Raw genomic sequence first — 24,461 nt, 5'->3', positions numbered from 1 at the left:
TCTCCGGAATAAAGTGCCGCTGGACTTTAAATTCCTCTCTTCTTCCGGAACTTTGCGCTCACGGCTGAAACTATACGAAGAGAAAAAAAGGATCGCTCGCAATGTCGTCTTTGTTCGTTTAATCTCGGCGACGGCAAAGATCTCGCGGTTTTTAATTTTCTCTCTCTTTTCTTTTTACAGAATTTTCACTCTGAATTAAGAGAGTCCTCGGAGATTCCGCGTGTTAAATCTGTCTCGACAGATTGCTCGGGAGTAACGGCGAGACTCTGTACGCGTGTCGAACGTTTGCAGAATTTATCTGGAAAAGGATGACTTTTCTCCGCGGCTTCTTTCGTAAGAAGATTAACGTTCCATTAGGGCTGCGCTCAGAAGCATTATCCGATACGGCTGATGTTTCTGAACGTAACTTAGGATATTAATGTTAAGATGTCGAAGTCGTCCGGCCCCCGCGTCAACTCGGCTAGACGGCAAAACATCAGCCTGCGCGTTATAGTTATCCGTTGAACGACGACAGATTGTTGAAGCACCGTACTAGAGGGAGAATTATAAGCGAAAAAGCGGGGAAAAAAAAAATCCAGAGAGACCGTTACGAAAGAAGCGAAAAGATATATCACGATTTATTCTCAGGTGATATATTCACACACGCGCGCACACATAAGTGTGGCTTATTATTTTGTTACTAACTTGTCGAAGCTATCATGGACCATGGATGTGTGAAGGGTCGTTCGGAATCGTTGCCATGGGATATGGAAGAATATACCGAAGTGTGTACGAATAAGAGTGACAGAGAGAAAGAAAGAGAGAATATGAGGGAGCGGACTAAACATTTCGCTATTTGTGCGAGAAGAATTCCAGCCCTCCCCAGATGCATTCTGAGAGGAAAGTGTGTAGTGTCTGCCATTTGGCCTTTATGCTGTCTTACTTGCGATTTCGTACAAGCTTTGCGTGCAATACTGTGATAAAAGAAAAAAGAATGAGTCGTTCTCTATTTCTCTTCGTCCTTTCTCCTTTTTGAAGCGCATGCATGTACAATGTGAGACCGGCGCACGTATATATACATATGTATATACATATATGTCGGGAAATAGTCGCCTGTTTTCAATTAATCCCTTAAAGCGAGTCGCTAAAATAATTTTCGTGTACAATTTCTTTCTAACACGTATAACTCTTTCTATTCTCGTCCCGGAACAAATTTCGACGATCAATTTATTGTGGCCTATCGGTTTCATTTTTCCGCGGTTCTTCGCATCTTTTTATCGCGACAGAATTAATTTAAAACTACGGGTTAAACAGTTTGACGAGTCTGAGTTGGATAATCGCATAACTTGCACGAACATATCCAAACGCATTAGCTTCGTACTGCCATCGCATTGACACATTTGTTCCTAATTGTTGCATCGCAAGTTAATATAAGTTTATATTATTGTTTGTTATATATAGATATATTGCGAGTAAGGCGTTAAAGATTAATTATAAAACCGTGTAGACAATGGAATGATACTTATCTCTTAAATATTTTACATAAACTTCCAAAAATGACTATAATGATAATCCCGCGCAATAATAATCGCACGTCGGCGACGCGAGGTTTCGGCAAGGTGTCACGATCATTAGCGCATTTAAGGGGAAGTGATTTGAAACAGGCGGTTCTCCTGAGAGGATAAAGATATGTCCATTCTATGCGCTTCGCGCGATTATTTTCCGAAGCTAAGCGATAGATCGCTAGTTTGGCGTGTTATTTTGCATCCGCAGAGGCTACGACCTGTGAATAAATGGTTTTTGTTGAAACGATTAATTGTCAGAGTGTGTGAAAAAAAAATCCTGACGTCTGCATCTCGATATATCATAATGTAAATAATAACGATATTGCCGAAAAGAAACTTCTTCTCCATCTGTTGCTACTACTACCGTTTTCTTTTGTTGGAGACTTATGTTTTAAACTAATTAACAAAAGCGCAAATAAGATTATACCGGAATAAGTGTTACGTTAACAAACAAAAATTTTTTTTTTATACATCTTATTTAAAAATTTATGAGCAAAATGTATTTTAATTTCAGGTAAGTTTATTTCAAAAATGACAGTTTAAAAGAGTATAGTATTACGATACAGAATTATCTTAATTTTTATCTTAAAATTATTAACAAGTACATTATATAATATTCATTCATATACATATGTATATTATAGTACACATTTTACAACCTTTTTTTTTACCAAATGTTTGTAGCTTTTCAACGTTTTATCCTGAGTCTGCGCTTGATTATATCAATTGTTAGGAAAACTATTGACCGTGCTACACGTATTCAATTTCAGATAAACCACATTATAAAATAGTAATACTTAATCTGTTTTGTTTAACTGCATTTTTCTTATTTTTTTAATTTTTTAACCATTTGCTTTAAAAAAAAAAAAGAATAAGAAGTAGCAAATGCAGCTAAAAAATACAGATCAAGTAACGTTATTAGTAAAGTAGACAATTACTGTTCCATACTTTGTTCCTTATGATGTACACCATATCTTCTTTGCAGTTCTTCCTCCATGGCTTGTAGCTGTTCTCTACTTTGTTCTTGTGTCATTTGCTCCATTAGCTCATGATTATAAGTAGAATGCAACATCAAAGCCAATACACCAGCTCTCGTTGCCATATTCGACCGAATTTGCCTTTCTTGTTCCACAAGTTCGTCAATTTTTAACCACTGCCTCACTCTCTCCATATCGATCTCTGCTCGTCGCAGCTTCTCCCACATGTAATGTCTTACACAGCTCTTTTTAGGTGCGCGACAGAAATCGCCAGTAGAATCGAACACATTTGTGACTAATGGACAACCGCACACCTCGGTGTCACCAATTTTCGGATCTTTGCAGTGCTCGGGGCAAAGAACGCGTAATCTTTTACAGTAGGTCCGATTCCCAGGATTGTAAAAATCACAGAACATTACTTGACCCTCGATACGCGTCTTGAAGATCGAACCAAAAGATGCTTGTGATTCGTACTGCAAAATTAAATCTAAATAAGCATCTTTGTTTTGAGAGACAAATCTATTTAATAAAATAAGTTACACAATTTATTAATTAAGAAAAAAATTAGAAAAAATTATAAGTACACATACTTTTACTAAAAACTCGTAACTATTACGTGATTAAAAAAAATACCTTATTGAAACATTTTTCCATATGTTTAACGGCAGTTCTTGAATTAACTTCGTGGCCGCATGTGATGCAGTACATGCTGCTCTCCGTGTCATCGTTGTCGTCCACTTCGGCTTGCGGATCAATGGACGCATGCTTTGCGCGCTCGACAATACGATCTAACTCTACGTGTCTCTTTTCCAGCTCTTGCAGTATTCTACGGACATCGTGCTGCTGCTTTCTCACGGTTTCCAATGCGCGTCTGTTATTCTGCTCCGCGATACATGCGGTCAACGACCATTCCTGTATTCTTTGTGGCAACACCTGGTAGATTCTGCTCGTTGCTAGCTTTAAACCGCAATCGTCTGAACAATATTTGCTACCGGGACGCGATTGCTTTATGCATGCAGGTCCATAGCAGTGGCGTGGCGGCTCCAAATATTCGTTCCTCTCGTTACTCGAGTCTCTTTTTCGCCTTTTAGTTAATTTCGTTCCTTTGTTGAGACTTTTTGAAGGTTTCAGTGGATCGCCTACTACACGGCAAGTTCGTTGGATGCATCGGAGTTTCAGTCGTAGCGAAGGTCCAAATTTCTTTAAATGCCTGTGCACGTGTGTGGAAAATATTTTTTTTTAATAATATTGCTTTGAATAAATAATGACTCTACTGATTTTTTTTATGTTACCTGCAGGCATCACACTTGCCACAATTTTCTGTGCGCAAACATCCCGTGCATTCTCCACAACGTTTGGACGATTTTTTTTCTACACTAGGATCCCATGGTGCGTCATATTCGTATCGATGTCCTCTTTCCTTTTCTTTGTACTTTTTATGTTTTCTATCATCTTGATCGGTTCTGCGTGGCTTGTATCGCGTTACCAATGTTGGATCTTCCTCTCGACAGCGCTGCAGAAATAAATTACAAGTTGTTTGTTATATCATTACTTTTAACAAATTTATTTGTTTGAAAAGCTTACTTACAACACAAAAGAATTGTTTTATATGCTTTGCATCCTTTTCAGTTATGTTTATGCAATCACCATGGTACCACTCTTCGCATGCATCACATCCTCTGAAATAATTAAAAGTACAAGAGTTGTAATCTTGTCTCAAGTACGATATATTTAAACAGAAATAATGAATTTTGACAGGTTAACTCACATCATAAAACGAGAACTATCTGAGCTTCTACAAATACAATAAGCTTGACCATCCTGCTTCAGTAACGTTGCAATTTTGCTTTTCCTTTCCGGGAGCATAAACTGCTTCGCTATCTCTTCTTTCTGCATATAACATTAACATTAATTTAAATATTTACATTGCTTGCAACAGAGATTAGGCGATATTCTACATTTGCAACCAATGAGTTATACAAAGTAAATAAAATTATATTTATTTACAACAGCGGTTTCGCTTATAAACCTGACGAAAATTATTGTATTTTATATTAAATAAATAATTATGTGTGTAATTATTTAATTCTCACCGACAAGCTGTGCTGCCTTTTGTCACCCATGATGAAGCAAATTCGGAGTAACTCGAAGAAAATGCTGTTTCTTTATTAATTTTAATTAATTTCTTTATTATTTTATTTAGGTTATGCCATATTTTAATTAATTATGTTTATTGTGCTTTATTTTATTTTGTCGAAATTAATTTTATTTTATTTTAGAATGTCGAACCATCTAACCATATACGATAGCGCGTCGATGCCATCGATCTTTCTAACCTGCCTCTGTATTTGCGGCGACAGTAACGCCAGGAGCACTTGGTAAACGGAATATTTCGAAACTACCAAAATTGATAGTTCTATATATATGGACATATTACTGTCGCCGCAAATACAGAGCGAGGTTAAAAAGATCGATGACATTGACAGACGCTTTCGTATATAGTTAGACGGTCGAAGATTTCAATAATATACCTGAACAATAAATAATAATACGCCAAAATGCGCAACTCATCTCATCACTGATCCGATTTTAATTCTCGATCGAAACTTTGGTGATTGCGATGAATTAAGGAAAAGGAAGGCGAAAGAGAAACATAAATGCTTTATTTTATATCAATTTTATTTATCAAATATTTTAAAAAGATAAAAATACTAATACTTTATATTTTTTCAATAACCATACCATTAAAATTACAGATATGTACAGATCGAAACAAATTTTTTAAATTATAATATTAATTTGTCATAAGCTATCTAAATTTTATTCCGTTAGAAATTTATGGAATTAAATTTGAACAACCAATTTTAAATAAAGTTTTGCTACATCGACTACCAAAACATTTGTACAAGATATAAGGATCTGTGAAATTATAATGAATTCAATGTTCAATTTAATAAAAAAATATCTTTTATATTACAGTCTTTTCATAGCTTTAATCACTGTGTATTGATACGGAAGTTTATCAGCATTAAAATTTAATTTATTAAAATCTCGCTACTTCCGATTCTAACAATTCGTCTATTCTACTTTATCTTTTATATCTTCGAATGCGTTGCGTTATTATCAAAACTATTCGATTTTATTGTAGAACTCTTTTGCATTGATTTTAGTGTAAAAAACTTAAATTCATAAACATCTGGCACTAAAGATTCCAACGCCATGTGAGTGATACCGGCTGTAAATCCCCAAACACGATACTTTCCACCCAGATAAGACGGTAGAGTCGCAACTTGATGGCGGAAAGTCGTGAAACGAATTAGTTCGGGATCACATAATTTCTGCAAACTTACTACAAACACTTCTTCAACTTCATCATGATTAATCTCCATCTTTTCTGGCTCTACCTCACCAATATAAGCTAGTACTGGCATCACATTGACATCAACTTTGCCAATGAGATTTCCTGTAGTCCACACATCAATTTTTTCCCTGGGAATTTTCAGCTCTTCCCAGGTTTCTCGTAAGGCAGTTTCCTGTAGATTGACATCATTCTCATCACGCATGCCTCCTGGAAAAGATACCTGCAACATATACTTTAATCAAAATTAAGTTTTATTTTAGTTAACCTATAATTTTTAAATAAATTCAATTACTATGCACTTGAACAAAAAAAAAAAGCAAAAAATTATAAATTAACGATATTAAAGATAAAAATAAGTGACTTGGCCGCGATTGGTTGTAAGCCTCATGGATCTCAGTGTGTATAGCAGACCCAATTCTCCTTTATATAAACATAATGGGACCAAAACTGCTGCTTCTGCTGCATTATGACTCTTTGGCACGCGCATGGATTTGAATCTCTCAATGCATGCCTTACGATTGCTTTCCGAAAGTACAACCTCAGGTTTTAGAGCAGAATTGATCATGTCAACACGACGCTTGGAGGTTATAGACTTGAAATAATTAAAAAACAAAGGTTTTTTTTAATTATATTATATATGCATATACATTAATACATCCTTAATTAATATATTATAGTTTAATTTGGTGTATTGATACAAAGTATACCTATGTTTTGTTACAAATTTTTTACCATCGACTGTACCTTGATCTTTTCATTGCAGATCTGTTTTTCTTTTGAGCTGAATTAGCCACACTAAATCAGAGTTGATCTCTCTTTTTCGAATATGAGGGAACAAAGATAATCCTTGAATCAGTGCGGCTAGTTCAACTGAAAAAGAGAAAAAAAAAACAGACAGCAGTACATTATGTGGCGATTTGACTTATCTGACGTAAACGCGATATGCACAAGTACCATTAGAGATTCTGTTGCGAAATATTAGCAACAGTTTGCGAGACACTTACGAAGGCACGTAGCGAAAGATGCATTGACGTCGCGGGTAACTTCATTAATCAGTAAATTGTCGATCGTAACATGAGTAGTAGAAATGACTGGGATGCAAAACATGCAAACGCTTTGAGAGATTATAGTCGACTAAAGTTCAGGATACTTCAGAAAACGGAGTACAGATGTCTCTCCTACAATATACTTATTATTTCTATTTTAGAAATAAAATTATATGCTTTATTATATTTATAAATCTACAGCAATTATTAAATATAATTAATTATTAAGTGCAGAGCAGTCTTTTTAACGCAAAAAAAAAGCAGTAGTAAATGACGTGCGCGAAGCTTACGTTTTGTAATATTATTATATTATTATCTGGGAGTAAATATGTCATCGCAACAAAAAAAAAAAATAAAGTCAGTGCTTGTTTCGTCTCGGACCCCGCTACTGGACTCATCAGTAAGGCATTATGTAGCGGGAACCTGCCTTAGACAACCACTTCCGGACCATAAAGTAGTAGTAGTATGACGAAACGGAATTTTAAAGCGCGAATCGTGGAAACCAGTTCCCCCCACACCTAGGGAATCAGGACCATCACAATCATGTATTCATGCAAGCAAGGGGTATTTTTTCGTCCAACAGTACTTGACGCGCCTCGTTTACACAACTTGGGAATAGAGGAGTCCGAACTCATTCATCCAATTTGGTTGTGGGTTGTGTGTTATCGTCGTTTCGTCCCGGGCCCCGCTACTGGACTCGTCAGTAAGGCATTGTAGCGGGGACCTGCCTTAGACGACGATGAGTGGGAGAAGAATCATTCAATATATATGTACAATCTGCTAAGTCTGTGCTTCCGAGAGACTAATTATGTCTTATATATTTTAGTTAAAAATGAATTAAGTAATAGCCGCGCAGTGGAAGAGTCCGTAACTAAATTCCCACTTAGCAAATATGATTAAAAGTAAATTTCTTTAAAACTATATATTTATGTCGAATGAAGTTTATTCAAAATCTTCTACAACATTTTTAGAGATATTACTGTTATTTTACTATTTTTTTGCTCTTATTACTTTTATATTTCACACATACAGTCATCAATATGCACAAGAAATATACACACACATACGTACGCACTCACGCATCCATACACGAGTCTATTTTAAATATTGAACTTATCACATTAAAAAAAAAAAGATAAAAAAACGGAGTGAGTAAGCGTAATCATCGCGGCCATCGTTGACTTGACGATGACAATACAAATTAGGTTTGCTTCTTTTAACTGCTGCGGTACATTATATTTTCTGCATAAAAAAAGGCGTATATAAAAATAGACACTCTCAAGATTTGAGAGTGAAAAAGAAATGCAGAAAAGTATACAAAAAGTGCAGTTAAAAAAAGAATAGGTAACATACTTATATTAATCATTACATTATGAAATGTATTTTTTCATGAATCTCGAATAAAAAGACGATGATAATGACGAGTAGAATGTTAAAAATAGGATAAAAAAAAAGTGTGAAACGTATTCAAGAAAAACGAGAAAGTACGACCGTGCTTGTGAGCTAAATTTATGCCGCTCCTTCATTGCAATAATACAAGTTCTTTTGTGGCATGTATAATTAACGGAATCTAGATATTAACGTATTGTAATCTGTTTTTAAACCCTTTATCAAAAATAGCAAAAAATAATTAAGAGAAAACTACGCGATAAAACTCCTTTCTTCATGCAACTTTTTTAAAGATTTAACTCGAAAATGAGTGTCCTACGATAAATAAATTTGTCGTTAATTTATCTGCGACCAAGGTGCATGTCACACGTTCGAGTTCGCTTCTCGCCAAGTGACTTGATTGCCACCGAGATTCTGCAGCCGCAGGCTGTTTCCGGGGCTGTCGCCGTCCTCGTAACCGGCATTCACGTGCCCCGACGTTGCGGCTGAGTGTCCCTCGAACACATCCTTAACGGATATCTGACTGCTGCGAGACGGTCGGCCTTGGATCCCAAGAGGGTTGCCTGCTACGCCATAAATATTATTCGCGCCTAAAGTCTGCATCTGCGACTTCCGGCGCATCGCCATTATACTGTTGCGCCTGCCTTCGAACGCCTTGAACGCTTCGCGTCGCGTCGACATATTCCTCGATAGGCCTGGAATGGACATTTTTTTATTTATTGAACGAGATATACTTGAGGTAATTTTTTATTTATTATATATTTAATAATTGCACGAACCGTATTTGATCCTTTGCTCACCTGCGCTTTCATTCATGCTAAAGAAACGTTGCCGAAAAGCCACGTCGAGCGTATTAATCGCCTGCGTTTTCCTGCGACTCTTTTCTAAGTTTCTGATCGTTTTTCGTCTACCAGGTCCGCTACCGCTACCTTCCTCATAGTCGCCTTCTATTCCATCCAATCTCTGAAGATCCCTTACTATGTCGACCGCATGTTTCGACAGTAGGGCTTCCTCGGATAGATCCTTAGTCTGAAAAAATTAGGCATTAATATGCAAATTGTTACAATAAAAAATTTGTTATATTTGTCTAAGTTAATGAAATTACGTTTTAAAATATAAAACAGAACGCGTATAATTTTATAAGAGATGTATTGCTCACCTTTTTGCAACAATCCAAACTGGTACTCGCCAGAATGTGAGCCAGCGTGCCGAATCGATGAAACAACATCGCCGTAAATTGTATGATCAATATCAACGCAAAGAAGAAGACGAATACGAGGCCGATCGGCTCGAGTTGCAGATACTCCTTCGAGATGTGCACCTGCAAAATTCGGACATGAATAGAATGTGCGACCAATATACGACCAAGCGTTATATTTAAGAAGCGACATCAAATGACGATCGAAATATAAAAAAACCTAATATTCGTTTTTTTAATTTAATAAAAGAAACAGATAAAATTATTTAAAACCATCATTCGATGTCACTTCTTCGTGAGTATGTGCATTGATTAAAAATAATTGAGTACATGATCGTTAGCGGTTAAAATTACGTAATCATCGGTGATAATCGTGCGTGTTAAGATTAACACATTTATGTACATACATATACAAGATATGTACACACGCTTGTGAACGGAATAAAACAAGCTCTGTCGAACTCCCGCTGAAAGGACACTGAAAGCAACCATCGCGTTACATACGTTAGTGGTGCTCGTTCGCTGCCGTAATTGGCAATGTGGTGCCCCAACAAAGTTAGACACATAAAAAAAATCTTAGTTTTAACAATGTACAATATTATAATTTTGATTAGACAAATCTAATAATTTTTAGGTATTACATAAAAAAAAAAAATTTTTTTAATACAAAATTACGTTTCCAAAATATTGAGAGAATTGATGTTATTCTTCTGCCTAAAAATTATTAGCTAAAAGTCTTACGAGAAACAAGTCTCTTAATATTTGTTTCTACTTTTGCATCAATCATGTAATCAAATTAATATAAATTAATTTAATTTCATGAATCGATCTTGTCTAATTTTCGGGTAAATGGGTGTATGTTATTGACATTAATATCTGGTTATTCCTAATCACTAAATTTCTCATCTCCCACGCCATTCCATTCCATTCGACCCAAGGTAAAGGTGAGGTACCTGTGCGTGAGAATATTAATCGGAGGACCATCCACGTGCTGTCGAACAAACTAGTTGGGTTAATAACATAAAGACATATGTACAAATTGAAGTCGGGTGCAATGTCATTGGCAAGGTGTAGTGCTGGTCCCGATGTTTTAGAATACTCGGATAATTCGATAAATTAATTTTTAAATATCATAAAAAATTAAACATTTTGTCAAGTTTTATTTACGAAATATTTAATCGTAATAATAATTAATAAAAAGAAATTTTTTTAAATGAGTATTCCGACGCATCGTGATCATTTTCAACACAGTGTATGTAACATTATAGCACCGACTAGTCCTTTCCCCTTGATGCTTGATCATCGGATACCTCCGAGGTCTCTTCGATGTAGGTGATGTTGGTCTTGACGCCGAGCGGCCAGACAACGTGCAGCTGATCCTTATTCAGCTGTAGCAAGAATACGATCAGAACGAACAACGCATTGAACATTAGAAACGCGAACACGCTCTTGTTGCGTAGCTCGATCAGATCGCCGGCGATGCGGGCCTGTTGCATGCGCGTGGTAAATGCGAGAGAAACAGAAAAAAGAGACGACACAAGATTAGAATAATAAGTATAAGAGAACTCCGTCGATCAATCCATCGATCCGTCGATCTTTCGTTATCTCCGTTAATGAGCTGTCGTCTGCGTGATTTGTGCGTTCGCGAACGCAAGTTCGGGTGCGAATCTATCGTTAACGTCATTGTTTTTTCTTTTTAACTCGAGATAAATCCATGATCGAGGATGCGAGGCATCGACGGAGTTAATTTTACCTCCATGGTGGTTTGGTCATACGTGATGTTCGTCTTGATGCCGAATGGCCACTTGACGTGCAACAAGTCTTTGTTCAATTGTAGCAGAAAGACGATCAGGACGAAGAGGGCGTTCATCATAAAAAACGCAAAGACACTCTGGTCGCGTAGGTCCTTTAGATCTTTGGCGATTCGTGCCTGATCGGGGGGCAGCATGGCGTATATTAAATATCAAATATATGAAAAATGCGTGATTAATAAATATACTTTCTGCAAATTTAAAAATCACTTCACGTCAAGAATTAAAAGTCTCTTCCTTCAATTTTTAACTAAATTAAATTTTAATTTTAATCAAATTTAATTGACAATTCTTCTCAATTTCTACTTTAATCATTTTTCATAACGTCAAAAATTCTCTCTTTTTTTTTTAAATTTAATTATTATATTATTAAAGTATAAATATGAATACTTAACAAAGGTAAATCTCGTTTCTTCATCCTTGATCGACAGTTTGCAGTGACAAAGACGTATCGCGGCTTATATCGCGAGAAATGTTCCGGTTGTGACATTTAATTTCATTGTAGCAAATCAGTGTATAATACTAAATTAATTAGTACTCTTTAGAAAAATTTATATATAATTTAATTTCAGATAAAGTGTAAAATTAAAATCCTTTTAACTTTTAAATGTAAAACATGTAATTGATAAAAATTGATTGAGAATTCTTAAAAGAAAAAAAAAAAAATGAATCTTATGAAATAAGTTCTTATAAATAATTTGTTTTTTATAGGAACTCCAACAAAATTTAAGTAAAGTCTCAATGTTGCGATACGTTACCTTCTCTGTCTTATTATCGTCGATCGGGTAGAGGTATTTTTCCAGCAGATCCTTCCAGAATTGTTCCTCCTGTAGCGACAACACGTCTACCTCGCCTTTCTTCAGACCATCATCGCTCAGCCAGTATGGTCGCGAGAGGAAGTTGCTGCCGTCGCGATTACCTTCGGTGTTTTGACTGGTCACTGTCTCCGTTTCGCTGCCTTCCTCGTCCTCAGGATCCTCGCCGATAGCACCCAAATGATCGGCTGTGCGCGAGCCTACGGAAGAGGCTCTCTTTCTTCCGGAAGCGTGACTATGAGGATCTACCGCTCTGTAAAAAAAAATCTTTTTAATAACATGTCTACATTAATATGTTTTATTTTATGTTACAGTCACGAGCAGCACTCTACAATTCCGTCGAAGCTCATGCAGATTGGTAAGTCGCATGATTTTATTTTCGTAGTTTATAATATGGGTCTCTTAAAAAATAGTGAGCGCGTAGCGCGAGCATGGTTTCTAGTTGAAGTGAAATTAAAATAATAAATTGACGCAATGAAAGTACTTCGTCAATCTGGCGGTTGTTCTTACCTTTCAATGGTCTCGAGTCTTTTACCCAGCTGCTCGAGCGACTCGGCGATCGCCACGAGCTGCTGTTTCTCGGCGGATGGCTTGCCGTGAGTACACAATAGGCATTTGAACAAACCGGCCAGCGATATTTCGATAGAGCCTTGATCGTCGTCGTTGGTGCCCGCACCGTTTTGCAAAAAACCTAGCAGTGACTTCTGCTTAGCCTTGCGTTTCGCCTCTTCTGCCTCTCGTTTTTCTTGCTCGAGTTCCTAAATCGACCGAATTAATAAATGTTAAAAGAAATTAATTTTTTATTTAACTCTAAAAGTATCAGCACGCTTTAATTGTATTTTTTAAACAGATTAACTAAAAAGCGTCGGGTGCGTACATTAGTATAAATTAATAAAAGTTAGTATAAAGTAGGTGAGATTAATTACCGCGCGGCTTTTTCTTACCTCAATTTCTCGCGTGCCCCACGAAATGTTAAGATTGCAGAGTGAGTATATGATTAGTAGCACGTACATTGAGGGCACCGCCAGGTAATACATTAAACCGTGCAGAAGAAGCCGATCTCGTACGGGTGCAAAAGACCCGCGATGAGAAATTCGTTGATGACGAGGAACATAAACCACGGTGACATCACGGTGTCTTCACGACGTTTATAACAAACGCGACGATCATTACGATCATCACGATTGAGTATGCGGCGTTAATCACAGCGATCACCATCACCTGTTATCAAGGACCACGGGTCCTCGTATACGTCGAAAGAAAAAATATTAAATGTAACAAAGCGACCATAAATCCAAAACCATTATCTTTCCAAAGCCCCATTCAACAGAAATGCATTCACAAATGAATTACATATATATGTAATCGGACCAGGGTCAAAAGTAACAAATTAATTAAAAAAAAATTATCGACTGACAAACCTTCTTGGTCTTTTTCGTTTGAACTTCCCTGGTGCCCCAGGAAACGACATTCAAATTGATGATGGAGTACAGTATGAGGAGTAAATACATGGATGGAATGGACAACAAATATATGATGCCAGGCACAATGCACCAGAATTCTTGCGGATGTAGACAGGCTGCTATGAAGAATGAACTCGATAATGATATTAAGAAGATCGCCGAGGGCGAGCCTATGCCGTCCTCGCCAAGCTGTAGGGCAGTTCCTACTATCACTGCCATCATGATCATCGCGTACGCCGTCGAGAGAATCTGGGCGCATATAAGCTGAAAACCATCCATTCTTAATATCACACTTAATGATCAAAGGTATTTTTGACAATTACAATGCACAAGACAAGCGGATATGCATGAACACGTGTACACAGACGTGACAAAGTCGACAGAAAGATGCTCACCTGCACGTTCGCTTTGCATGCGAAACAAATGATCATGAAAAGCAAAATCGGAATAATGTTGTAGTAAAAGCTGGTCCAATTATCGATTTTAAAGGCCGCAACGAAGGCACCCACCAACATGAGGAAAATCGTACCGGGTCCCAGAATCGTACCTCCTGTTTCAATGCAAATGCAAATGTGCATTAAAAACAAAATATTTTTACAACAATTAATGCATACATATTAAATTATTTCAAATATATAAAAAATTTAATTTTATGCTGATGTAATTTAAAGAGGCACTTGCCCATTAGTAGAATTTGGTACGAGATGTAAAGCAGCGAAATGTTATCATTGATTTTAATAGTACGCTTTGCGTCCATTAGCAAGTCCATAATATTTGCAATGGTCGAAGGCACCCAACGACGTCGTTGGTTGTAAAATTCATTAAATCCTTCCGGTGCGTGGGTATAAGCGTCACTCGCCGCGGAATATTCTACCTATAATACGATAAAAAAAATCATATACGTAATACGTCAGTAATTAATACGTAATAAGTCAGTCATAATGAGTGTAATAATGCCGATCAGAAGTCGTGAACATTTCGCCACGAGATATCTACCCTGTATCCTCGTTGCAGCAGCAATGTGCACAGCCAGCGATCCTCTCCTTGATCGTACTGCACATAGTGCCTTGCCTCCTCGGACTTGGTCGTGTATTTCTTCATTACGTTGTCGTCCATTAACGCTTTGCCGCGAAACAAGGAGAAACATCCGGGGCTACAGAGCACGCAGCCAATCATGTGCTCGGTTGCTTTCTGCAGCCAATGACCGATCGCGTACTCGAACATTTGATACCAAACCATTGGTCCTAGAATATTTCGCCATGTTACTTATAGTCGGTTTAAATAAACATGATTTAACGTACCGGAACCGACTGGATGGATTCGACCACAGGCGGCGCCGAGGTTCTTATTCTTCTTCATCAAGTCTACGAGAAGCTTCACTGCTGCCGGTTGGAAGTCAATGTCGCCGTCCAGGGTTAATAAATACGTGTTCTCGGCGATGACCTCCTTGCGATCGACGCTGATCGGCAATTCCATCAATCGGTGTCCCAACAGGTAATACATATACATTACCTAAATGGAGAATAAAATGTTTGTTCACAACGTAATATCAAACGCAGAGCGTGATTCTACGTGAATTATATCAGGTAAAACTATAGGTCTCTTATTTCTGGATTGAGTTTTTGTAACATCGAAGAGGTTACCTGACTCCACCGCTTCCTGTGTCGAATTTTGCTCTTGTCCTTTAGGTGAGCGATCATCTTTGTCTTTCCGGGAAGAGTCCAAACCAATCGTCCGCCGTAAGGAGTCGGATATTTCTTGGGCGCCCGTACGTGCATTCTCGTTTTATGCACGTCCGACGCAGCCTCGTCCACCGTGCCGACCAGCAGCTTCACGAATCTGTTCACTTGCGACTCGTTGTCGTCGTGGTCGGACAGCTCGAACGCATCGTCGAAAAATATGTGAGCTAAAAGAACACATTTCCATGTAAAGATACGCGATGTATTAATTAGGCTGCTAATTTAATTTTATTTACTTTCGAATTCGTAGTAATCGGGATCGACGACTTTCAGGTACTTTTGAGCCACACGCCGTGCGCATTGATCTTCATCCAGGCGCAGAATACTCTTCAGAAACTCCATCATCTCCTCCTTGTTCTCGTGCCACATAGTAGCGCAAGCGTAGATCCTGGTTACGTGATCGCTGCTCTTCACTGCAGACGGAGGCGTGGTCGATCCATCTGTTTGCTCGTAAATTGTCTCGTAATCACCGTCACCTTTTTCCTTTTCTATTTCTGCTAGGTCCTGTAATTAAATTAATATTGACATTATTTTATTTTATTTTATTTTTTTATATTTTATTTTATTTTTATAAATTATTTTATGTGTGCTCCAGACTTACCTCAACTTTGACTTCCGGTTGATCATCTCTTCTCCGGTTGAGGCCCATTGACTGGTCGATTAGCAGAGAATCATACATTGGCACGACGAAGAGTTTCTCCGTAGACGCGAGGCGCTCGCATTTTGGTGTCCAAATGTGCAGGGTAATCCAGGTCTGTGATAACAGCCACAGCAGCCATACCCAGGCGTATTGCTTTGACACGAAATCGTTGAGAAAATTCGGCAGCGGCGACTCGTAAAACAGATAATCCGGTATGGTGCCGTGGAAGAAGCATGGATCGTTATTGCGGAGACCACATGCAGCAATTAGCAGAGAGATGGACACCGGTATCGTAAGATTTACCGGAAACGCGTAGCTAAAGCCCTGAATAAGGATCTTGCACGCGAATTTACCTATAAATGGTGAATAAATATTAAAAATTAATTAATTAAAAGATACTTTTCATTGATAATATATTGTACAAATTTTTATTTTGTTATAGGTATTATTTTTAAATATTTCAATCTGCGAGATTCGCTTACCAAACACATAAGCGAAGTAAGCGCCAGCGATCTGCAGCAGGAGGACGTAGATAGGCGTGTTGAAATCGGCGTTGACGACTTCGGTGACGTCGCCTGTCAAAATCTCTGAAAGATCGGGCAAACTGCCGGATGTTATCGACTTGATAGACGTAACTGTAATTTTGTGATCGTTGAACGCGGGGCTCAACATGGTAAAAAGATGCCCGACAGTTTCCCCTTGGATGTGAAGTATCAATGCCGAGCTGATAAAGAAAGCAACGATTTTCCAAACGGACACCAACATGTACGTGAAATAACGCGTAAGTCGCATCTCTTTTTTTACTCTGCCAAGTGATCTGATTAAACCTGAAAAAAAAAGAAATTGAAATAAAAAGACAATTAAATGAACAGCTAAATAGAGCAGAAAAACTTACCGATTGGACTCTGTGTGGAAACGTAATTTTCCCACCAGCCGCAGGAGACTAAAAGTAGCGCGACAGGGATCAGCCATAAGGATCGTCTCGAGCTGTCTAAGAAGGGCCAAAGGACAAAGCTGGTTGCCTGGGCGGCTAAGGCGGCGATATCGACAAGAACGAGGACGAATCGTTTGGACTCGTCTTTACTTTTATTGCGGGAAAGTAGGCCTGCGAACAAGTGCGCGCGTGTTTCACTTTGCCTATTCTCGCCTGATCGCTACTTTCATGTTTATTCGCTCGGCAATACGGAACCGTGGAAAAATTCAACACGAAAGTCGGGCAGCTGCGATCGAAAGTAAGTGGATCCGTTCGTAATTCTTTTGCTTTGCTTAACGTAAAATTCTGAATCAAACATTTCACCGTTTGACAAATAAAATCATACTAATACGCATTACACGTTTCAAATAATAAATTAGATTTATTAATGTTAGTAATTATGTTATTATTTAATTATATTTCTATTTTATTTTTTACTTTTTTTTATTTTATTCTATATTATATTATGTTGTATTCTTGAAGCTTTGAATTAAATTAAATAGATATTTAATTACCCAACAATCCAGGAACGAAGCACACGCAGTTGGTCAGCATCGCTCCTTTGACGACGTCCAGTTCCGGAAGCACCGCCAGAAACATTAAGGCCAAACCCACCACGTGAAATGTTTCCATAAGGGAAACCACGAGAAAATTTCCCAGATGCGGTTTTTTATATGACTTGAAGATGCACATACGGATGCTGCGGACCAACGTACCAAACTCTGGTACTGCAAACGCGATTATTATGCACCATATCCATGCGATTCTCTCTTCCTCGGGTAACGTTACTATATACTGATTTTCTCGATCTACAAAAAGACCCCGCGCGGTAATAATTAATAAAGACTTAATATTAAATTATAAAAAAATAAATAAAGACTTAATATTAATATTAAAACTTGTAAATATAATTTTTATAATTGTTTTAAGTAAAATTTCTTGCATATTTAAATCTTACCCAATTGTCTGTTACAGTAAAATATTTTTCTATCTTTTCGGAGTTGCGATGTCATGAAGAGTATTGTGCCCTTGGCAACCACGCCGCTTCCCAGTACTATAACGAAAACGAGCAGGTAAACGATGACCTTGATTATCTGCACCATCCTCTCCAGGCACTTCTGGTTTGCCATGGAACCCGAGTTGGAATCGATTTTCATGGGTGGGTTCCGGAACACGTCCCACCCTTTCGTCTCGACGATTGTACGCTGGCTACATTGAAACAATTAATTTTATATAGTTTTCTTCATCTGTGACGTCTTGAAACTTGGAGAGAAGAAATTTATAAAGATGACAAAAACGTCATACCTTCCTCCATAGTCCTGAGTCAGAGGAGTGCTTTCACCATCAGAAAAATCATCCGGACCAGTCACCATGCCTCCAGGTATTACGCCATTCTGATGTTGATTCTTTGCCATTCTATAAATTAATCATTTTCCTTGATTTTACTTTCCATTTACGTCAAAGCAATTAACGTTATTGCGATATATATTAAATTAAAACTATTAATCCGAAAGAAAAGAATTATATATAGCGATCAGGGTTAAAATTAAAAAAGTCACAAGGATGTGACATCCAATTATTAATAAAAAACAAACTAATAATTAATGTTAATCGAAGATACTTTTTCTGATAACATTTTTTTTCCTTTTTAGTTGCTGTTTCATTATTTATCTTACGACGGCCTTTAATTTCTTTTGTTCTTGAGTTTACAATCGGTAAGTTTTAAATAACAGTTGTTTTGTTTAACGACTATATTATTTTATTTGCCAGGTGAGAGCATTTTCTTTCTCCTGTTTATATGTCGGCTGTTCGTGCTGTTCAACGATTACGTTTATATCTCGACCCTAACTATTAGCGGCTGTAATTCAGCGAGCGTTAATTAATGATCGATCCATCATTAATCAATTCAAGTTGATTCGTGTACCTTGGACGCACAATTCTCAACCGTGCGGTGACCTAACGAACTTGGCGTCTATCGCGACGTCATCGCGCGTTCACGCAATTATCTCTCTTCGACATCTGATACGTGGTTCTCCTCCCGCTCATTATTCGGTCTCGGGTACAGCGATCTTTGTTCAGTCCCGGGTCCGCGAGAGCCGCGGCAGCGAGAGATCCGGGGTTTCTGGTTCCTGGACTATGGCTGAAAGTGAAAGGGAAACGAAACGGACGACGTGGCAGATAACGTAGCAAGGACGTCCAGTGTAACTCGACGGCTTGGCCGCCGTTCCGCGGCCGTTGCCGCCCTCGAGGTCGCCCCGCGTACCCCCCGGGTCTAAACGTCGTTGCTAAAAATCTCTGTGCCCTTCCCCTCGGCCCTTTCTTTTTCACGCTCCTCTATCCTCTCATCTCTGTCTTTCTCTTTCTTTCTCTCTTTCTTTTTCCTTCGTCTTCGCGTTTTTTCGTCTACGTCTCTCGATAAGGAGACGACATATCGTCGCGGTGCAACCGCGGTATACGTTTTGTGGGAAAGAGGTGGAGGAGGTTCGTGGCGCCTCAGCTTCTCACTTCGACTAGCGGCTTCAACGATCGGTTATTAAATTGATTAAATATTAAATAAGCATTAATTTAATAAAACGCGTAAATTTTTTATAAGAAAAATGTATTTGAAAGACTATTTGTTGGAACTGCTTAAGCTTTAAACTCCTGGCCAAAATTCTCATTTTACTTTCCTTTTAAAATTCTTTCCAAGTCGGAAGTTGTGTACCGTTAGCTATCAATTTGGAATAATAAGTTTCTGGGACGATGCACGCGATTGGGGGCGACGAACTTTTGTCGCTTGCGAAAGGGACCGTAGTTGATTGGTGACAATTGACAGCAGAGAGCTAAACTTCTATAAATAATTAGTTGATTCGGCATTTATTAAAACTATTATTTATTTAACAAATAAAATTTTGTATATATAACAAAATATCTATTTATCTAAAATAACTTTGAAAATTGAATTTGATAAGGATTCTAGCGTTAAAAATATATATTTATATAAAAACAATTTATCTAATAAAAATTTGTTTTTAGGATAATCGCCAGGATGATTGAGATAACGAGATTGAAAAAGGCGAGTAAAAAGACTCATTGGTCGGCGATACAAGAGAGATTAGTCCAACAAAAGGCCTGCGTATCTCTCGCTGATCTTACGCCGAACTTTCGACGAGGCAGGATATGCAACGGAACCCGGCGCGAGGATCGACCAAAGAATTTCGCCTGACGAGTGTGAGTGTGAGTCACATGTGCAGAAAAGAGCCGGGGTCCTCGAAGGAACGCGAGGTCACGAGGAAAGGAACGACCTTGCCGCAACGAATATATTTCGAGAATGGATTTTACCACGACGATCGGCAGCCGGATCCAGTTCATCGTCCCCGAGCACGTTTACGTGTGTGGGTGAGAACCGACGTTTCTTTTCCAATCATTCCCAATCGCCTCGTTTTGCAATTACTTATTTTCTTGTCTTTTTTTAGGAAGATCTAAGTAATACAATGTAATTTAATTGATTTATTTATCAAAATTTAGTTTATATGCGTTTCGATTGAACTTAGTTCGCGCGTGCGTCGTAGAAAAATGAAAAACCTCGCGTTCAAAATGAGTTTTTCGCCGTGACGCAGCTCTGTTACGCTATTTTCTAAATTCCCCTTGCTATCGCAATCGCGGCTCGTTCGCAACTCCATGTACACCGCGAAACTCTTAACGGTGGCGTATCCCGCCGCATAACGCGCTTACTTTCTCTTCTTCCTTGCGTGTCGTACTGCGGTAACGGTAACGAAATCTATTTCTGCGACCGGAGACAGTTCTCCCGAGATCCATCGTCGGCTCCGTCGTGGATACGATTCGCGAGAACTCAGGAAGTGAAAACGCGGGAGGGATTTTCCCATCCTCGCGAGAATCCGACTTAATCTCGTATCTGTTTCATGTCATGCCTTTCTAACGCGGATTTTCCGCGTCGTAAACTCGATTCCGACAACCGATCGGGACGACGTCAGCAATGGAACACCCCTAATGTCGGGCGCGTATAGTCGCCACCGCGATAACGATATCATTTGATAATTACGGCGAGAAAAATTATCTATCGCCAGAGATTCACCCGTCGTTAATACCGATAATCTAACCCAGTTCTATTTTAATCATTAAGGAGATCACGGATAATTATTGGCGTACGTGACTTCACCGAACTCGCCGGTTCGACGAGGCATCGGCGGACGAAGATGCGCTTCCTGATCGCGCTATCACGCGGCTTTGTCATCGACGCGGTTATTGGCGAAGGATCGAGTCGGTCGGGATTGATCAGCGGATTGCTGTGCGCAATTACGGATCGGCGATAGTGAAAGTAACGGGCGCAAGGTCACGCCGTTCCATAAATATGCAATTATCGTCTCCGTGGGGCCGCGTTCTCTCGCAATGCTCCGTCTCGTCACGGGGATTCGCACGCCGCCCCCTTACTCATCTCCCAAGACGATCAATGAAGCTCTGGGAGTAAACGCGAGACCGTTTCGTCACGGTTGCGTTCGCGACGTGTTGTACGTTCCCGTTACGGTATTGTTTTCCGAGTTCCTTTCGTCATTGCCGCTTCTGGACCATTCACTAGATTTTTCGACCCTCTTTATCGAATCGCGAAAGATCTCGGAATTCGCATTTGCATATAATGCACTCGTGCCTAATTGACCTACATAAATACAACGTTGTTTTAGCGCGTCATACATATTTGAGTTATCCTCGTCGCGTTCTCTGGATTCGCGGATTCCGATCTCGCGTGTACGAAATCCCTTCAAAGTCTCGGTGTCCTAAACTTCCCGTATGGAAACCTCGCGCATAGCTCTCGCGTAACAGCGTAAACGGGGCACGCAACAAAACTACTTTCATTTCTGCTCGCGGCGATTAATAAGTAGGAAGTTAACCCAGTAAAACCGTGATTATAGCATAAAGGAATCGCGGTTGAATCACAATTCTATATTTTCTAAAGTTCACGGTTTGAATCCTCAAATTAAATTGTTGATCGTCTCAGAGATTTAAAGGCGTGGAAAAATCCTTGAGTGACTTTCGATTCATCGTACTGAAGAGCCGCAATTATAATATAAGCGACTTTGATTAAATCACGACTACATTTCTACTTTCTAAAAAAAAAAATCTCGGATTAATTTGCGAAGCATCAGGCGGTTGGTTATTAAAATTTTTTTATAGTCGAAATTTAAGGAAGTCTGCAAGACTTTTTAATTGTTAAAAAATAAATTATGATTCAGAGAATTTTACTTGCATAAACTGTCTCTTATTAAAATTATTTTATAATAACGTATATTTTTTTTGTTTTAAAGGAAATGCCGGTCGCTAATGGTTAATAAGCGACAGCTGCTAATTAAGCCTCGATGACGTTTAAGTATTAGTAAACACAAAGCTGGCGCTCACTGATGCAGTGACTACCGAAAAGCCAGAAGAAAGACGGCAAATAATCACGTACTTGCTTGATCGGACGGTTCGCTTTCTACTGGACCCTTATTCTCGACGGCCTCACAACGCAAGCGGTCATAGTCGACGCGTGACACCGAAGGGTCGCATTCACTTCCTGGATCTTCAACCCCAAAGCACACGAGTCGGTCGACGAGAGTGGTTCCGCTGCAGTTTCGCACGCTCTCTCCCTTTCTCGTTCTCTCTTCTCTCACGTATGCAGCATCCGTTACATTGGTTACACAGGCAACGTGTAAAATCGTGGATATCACACTAGGTAGTGCTCCGGATAGCGAGAAAATTATCACGACGATAACAACGGCGGCGGTGACGCGAGATCGCGCAAGATCACCGGAATCGGTCAAGTGAAAGCGGAGTCGAGGTGAACGTCGGCCGAACGACGACTGCCGTGGCATCGTCTACCAAGGTACCGGAGGCAGTTCTCGAGGAGGGCTTCCCCCCGCCTGCCGATCGATGGAGTACTTTCACGAGAGAGTAGGTAGAGAGCGAGAGGCAAGAACCAAGACGACGCAAAAGTGAGAGATTTTAACGCGGGGAACGCGAGACAAAACTGAGAGATTTTAATTCCAATCATCGCTGTCCTCCGTTCTGAAGCCCAGCGTAATTTTCAAGCATTGAATAGAAAAATCGTTAATGTTTCTTTCTTTACTTTTAGGTTCATCTGAGAATTTTCCTCAAGACCAGTCGATGGGGTCGAATGTTCACGAGATCTCGTTTGAAATGTCGAGAATGGAACACCTGCGAATAGACAACGTGGATAGCGACAGCGCAAAACGTTTTGCCAATTAGCAAGGAGCACGATGTGTATGTGGCTTTACAAGTTTCCGGAAATGCTTTTCATTCTTGAGAAAAGCAAAATGATATAATTGTTCGTAATACGAACGTTATCTATCAAGGTAAATTTTTTCTTATTAAAAAATTTTTCTTTTCTGTAAAAACTATTTACGCGATGATGGTGATGGGAAATTCCAGTTTATGAAACTGAAATATTTTATTCGGTAATGTAGAAACTTATTTTGAACTCTTCAGATTAATAAATATAGTACTAAATAATAAATGCAACGTAATAATTCTTGGTAGCATTCAGCTATAAACACAAGAAGTGATATTCAAAAACCACTTAGAAATCTGATCACAGTAATTTATAAAATTATTATATAATTGCATAGTTCATTTAATATCTATTAAAACTCAATAAATTAGATAAGCGGTTCTCAAACTTCTTTTATTAATAGAAAATGCTATTATTTTTAAAATTTTTCTATTAATTTAATGCATAAATGTTAAAAGCTTAATATTAATCTTTTTATTGAATTATTTTAGTCTTAACTTGTAAGATTTATAGACATTTGAAAAGCGTTTATGTTGGCGCGCTACTTTTGAAAACACTTATCTAAAGAAGATAAGAAATGTTGCATTGAACGAGAACTTGTTTTCATGACCTCAAGCTACTACATATTACTGATTAATTATTCTGCTTTGAATGTTCAATGGTTCATCTCATTATTTTCTTGAAGATGCATCTTGTATTCTACATTACCATATAAAAAAAAGGCAATTTTGCATGCAAATAATGTTATCACGATAACGAATAATACATATTTATTAATGTTTACCAAGGAATTTTTTTTTTGGTAGTAATTATTTTTTTTTTTTAGAACTAAATTTTAATTTTACAAGCTTACTTTACTAATAGTTATATGCAATTTAATTAAAAGTAAAAATTAGCACGTTAACTAGCAAATTCATACGCATAATACGGATCGTACATGTAGTTACAAAATTAAGTCATTCACATATACATACAGAATGCATTCATGTACATACGCGTTTATAAAAATTGATTCGCCCTCGAATCTAGGGCATTCTATATGCATATGCGTTGCCTGTACATATACGTTCATACATATACATTCGCTATATCGTCAGAATCACAGATCACTTCTCGCTATTAAGATATCACTACATAAAGTGAATGATATTAAAATATTAATGACAGTACGCATCGCTTGTATCCAAAGGCTGAGAACCAGTGAATGTGTATCGATTACTTT

General features: G+C 38.3%; 3 protein-coding genes and 2 long non-coding RNA genes across 7 annotated transcripts; 2 read left to right on the top strand and 3 right to left on the bottom strand.

The window, feature by feature from the left end:
* Positions 1 to 2,044: 2,044 nt before the first annotated feature.
* LOC139104456 (CXXC-type zinc finger protein 1) lies at positions 2,045 to 4,874 on the bottom strand. Its single transcript, XM_070659970.1, has 6 exons — positions 4,615 to 4,874; positions 4,290 to 4,411; positions 4,110 to 4,200; positions 3,814 to 4,034; positions 3,155 to 3,731; positions 2,045 to 2,994 (listed from the first exon to the last, which is right to left on the bottom strand). Exons 1-6 carry the CDS (start codon positions 4,642 to 4,644, stop codon positions 2,479 to 2,481), a joined length of 1,557 nt encoding a protein of 518 aa, XP_070516071.1. The 5' UTR covers positions 4,645 to 4,874; the 3' UTR covers positions 2,045 to 2,478.
* A 308-nt stretch (positions 4,875 to 5,182) lies between these two features.
* Positions 5,183 to 7,035, bottom strand: LOC139104465 (mitochondrial coenzyme A diphosphatase NUDT8). Of its 3 annotated transcripts, none has more exons than XM_070659993.1 (3): positions 6,887 to 7,035; positions 6,244 to 6,474; positions 5,183 to 6,102 (listed from the first exon to the last, which is right to left on the bottom strand). In XM_070659993.1, the coding sequence occupies exons 1-3, from the start codon at positions 6,929 to 6,931 to the stop codon at positions 5,617 to 5,619; spliced, it is 762 nt and encodes a 253-aa protein (XP_070516094.1). In that variant the 5' UTR covers positions 6,932 to 7,035; the 3' UTR covers positions 5,183 to 5,616. The 3 variants fall into 3 exon arrangements, with proteins under 3 accessions (XP_070516094.1, XP_070516097.1, XP_070516095.1); XM_070659996.1 differs by having other exon boundaries at positions 6,244 to 6,752; positions 6,887 to 7,025; XM_070659994.1 differs by having other exon boundaries at positions 6,627 to 7,010.
* An 818-nt stretch (positions 7,036 to 7,853) lies between these two features.
* Positions 7,854 to 22,539, bottom strand: Kkv (hyaluronan synthase-like protein kkv). Its single transcript, XM_070659942.1, has 20 exons — positions 22,400 to 22,539; positions 18,262 to 18,372; positions 17,915 to 18,165; positions 17,472 to 17,765; positions 16,879 to 17,088; positions 16,466 to 16,810; positions 15,945 to 16,336; positions 15,580 to 15,847; positions 15,248 to 15,510; positions 14,906 to 15,116; positions 14,601 to 14,848; positions 14,286 to 14,478; positions 14,000 to 14,154; positions 13,563 to 13,868; positions 12,652 to 12,899; positions 12,085 to 12,394; positions 11,269 to 11,445; positions 9,477 to 9,638; positions 9,118 to 9,346; positions 7,854 to 9,012 (listed from the first exon to the last, which is right to left on the bottom strand). Exons 2-20 carry the CDS (start codon positions 18,369 to 18,371, stop codon positions 8,681 to 8,683), a joined length of 4,704 nt encoding a protein of 1,567 aa, XP_070516043.1. The 5' UTR covers position 18,372; positions 22,400 to 22,539; the 3' UTR covers positions 7,854 to 8,680.
* Positions 16,672 to 17,574, top strand: LOC139104471 (uncharacterized). The gene is made up of 3 exons (XR_011546035.1): positions 16,672 to 16,764; positions 16,856 to 17,215; positions 17,484 to 17,574. It is a non-coding gene; the product is annotated as an uncharacterized lncRNA (long non-coding RNA).
* Positions 17,616 to 19,299, top strand: LOC139104472 (uncharacterized). Its single transcript, XR_011546036.1, has 3 exons — positions 17,616 to 17,735; positions 17,932 to 18,337; positions 18,609 to 19,299. It is a non-coding gene; the product is annotated as an uncharacterized lncRNA (long non-coding RNA).
* Positions 22,540 to 24,461: the final 1,922 nt, after the last annotated feature.

The sequence above is a fragment of the Cardiocondyla obscurior genome, linkage group LG07 (genome assembly GCF_019399895.1).
Source record: "Cardiocondyla obscurior isolate alpha-2009 linkage group LG07, Cobs3.1, whole genome shotgun sequence".
Classification (NCBI taxonomy): Eukaryota; Metazoa; Arthropoda; class Insecta; order Hymenoptera; family Formicidae; genus Cardiocondyla; species Cardiocondyla obscurior.
The sequence above is the reverse complement of the archived record's forward strand: the minus strand, read 5'-3'. Positions and strand labels throughout refer to the sequence as shown.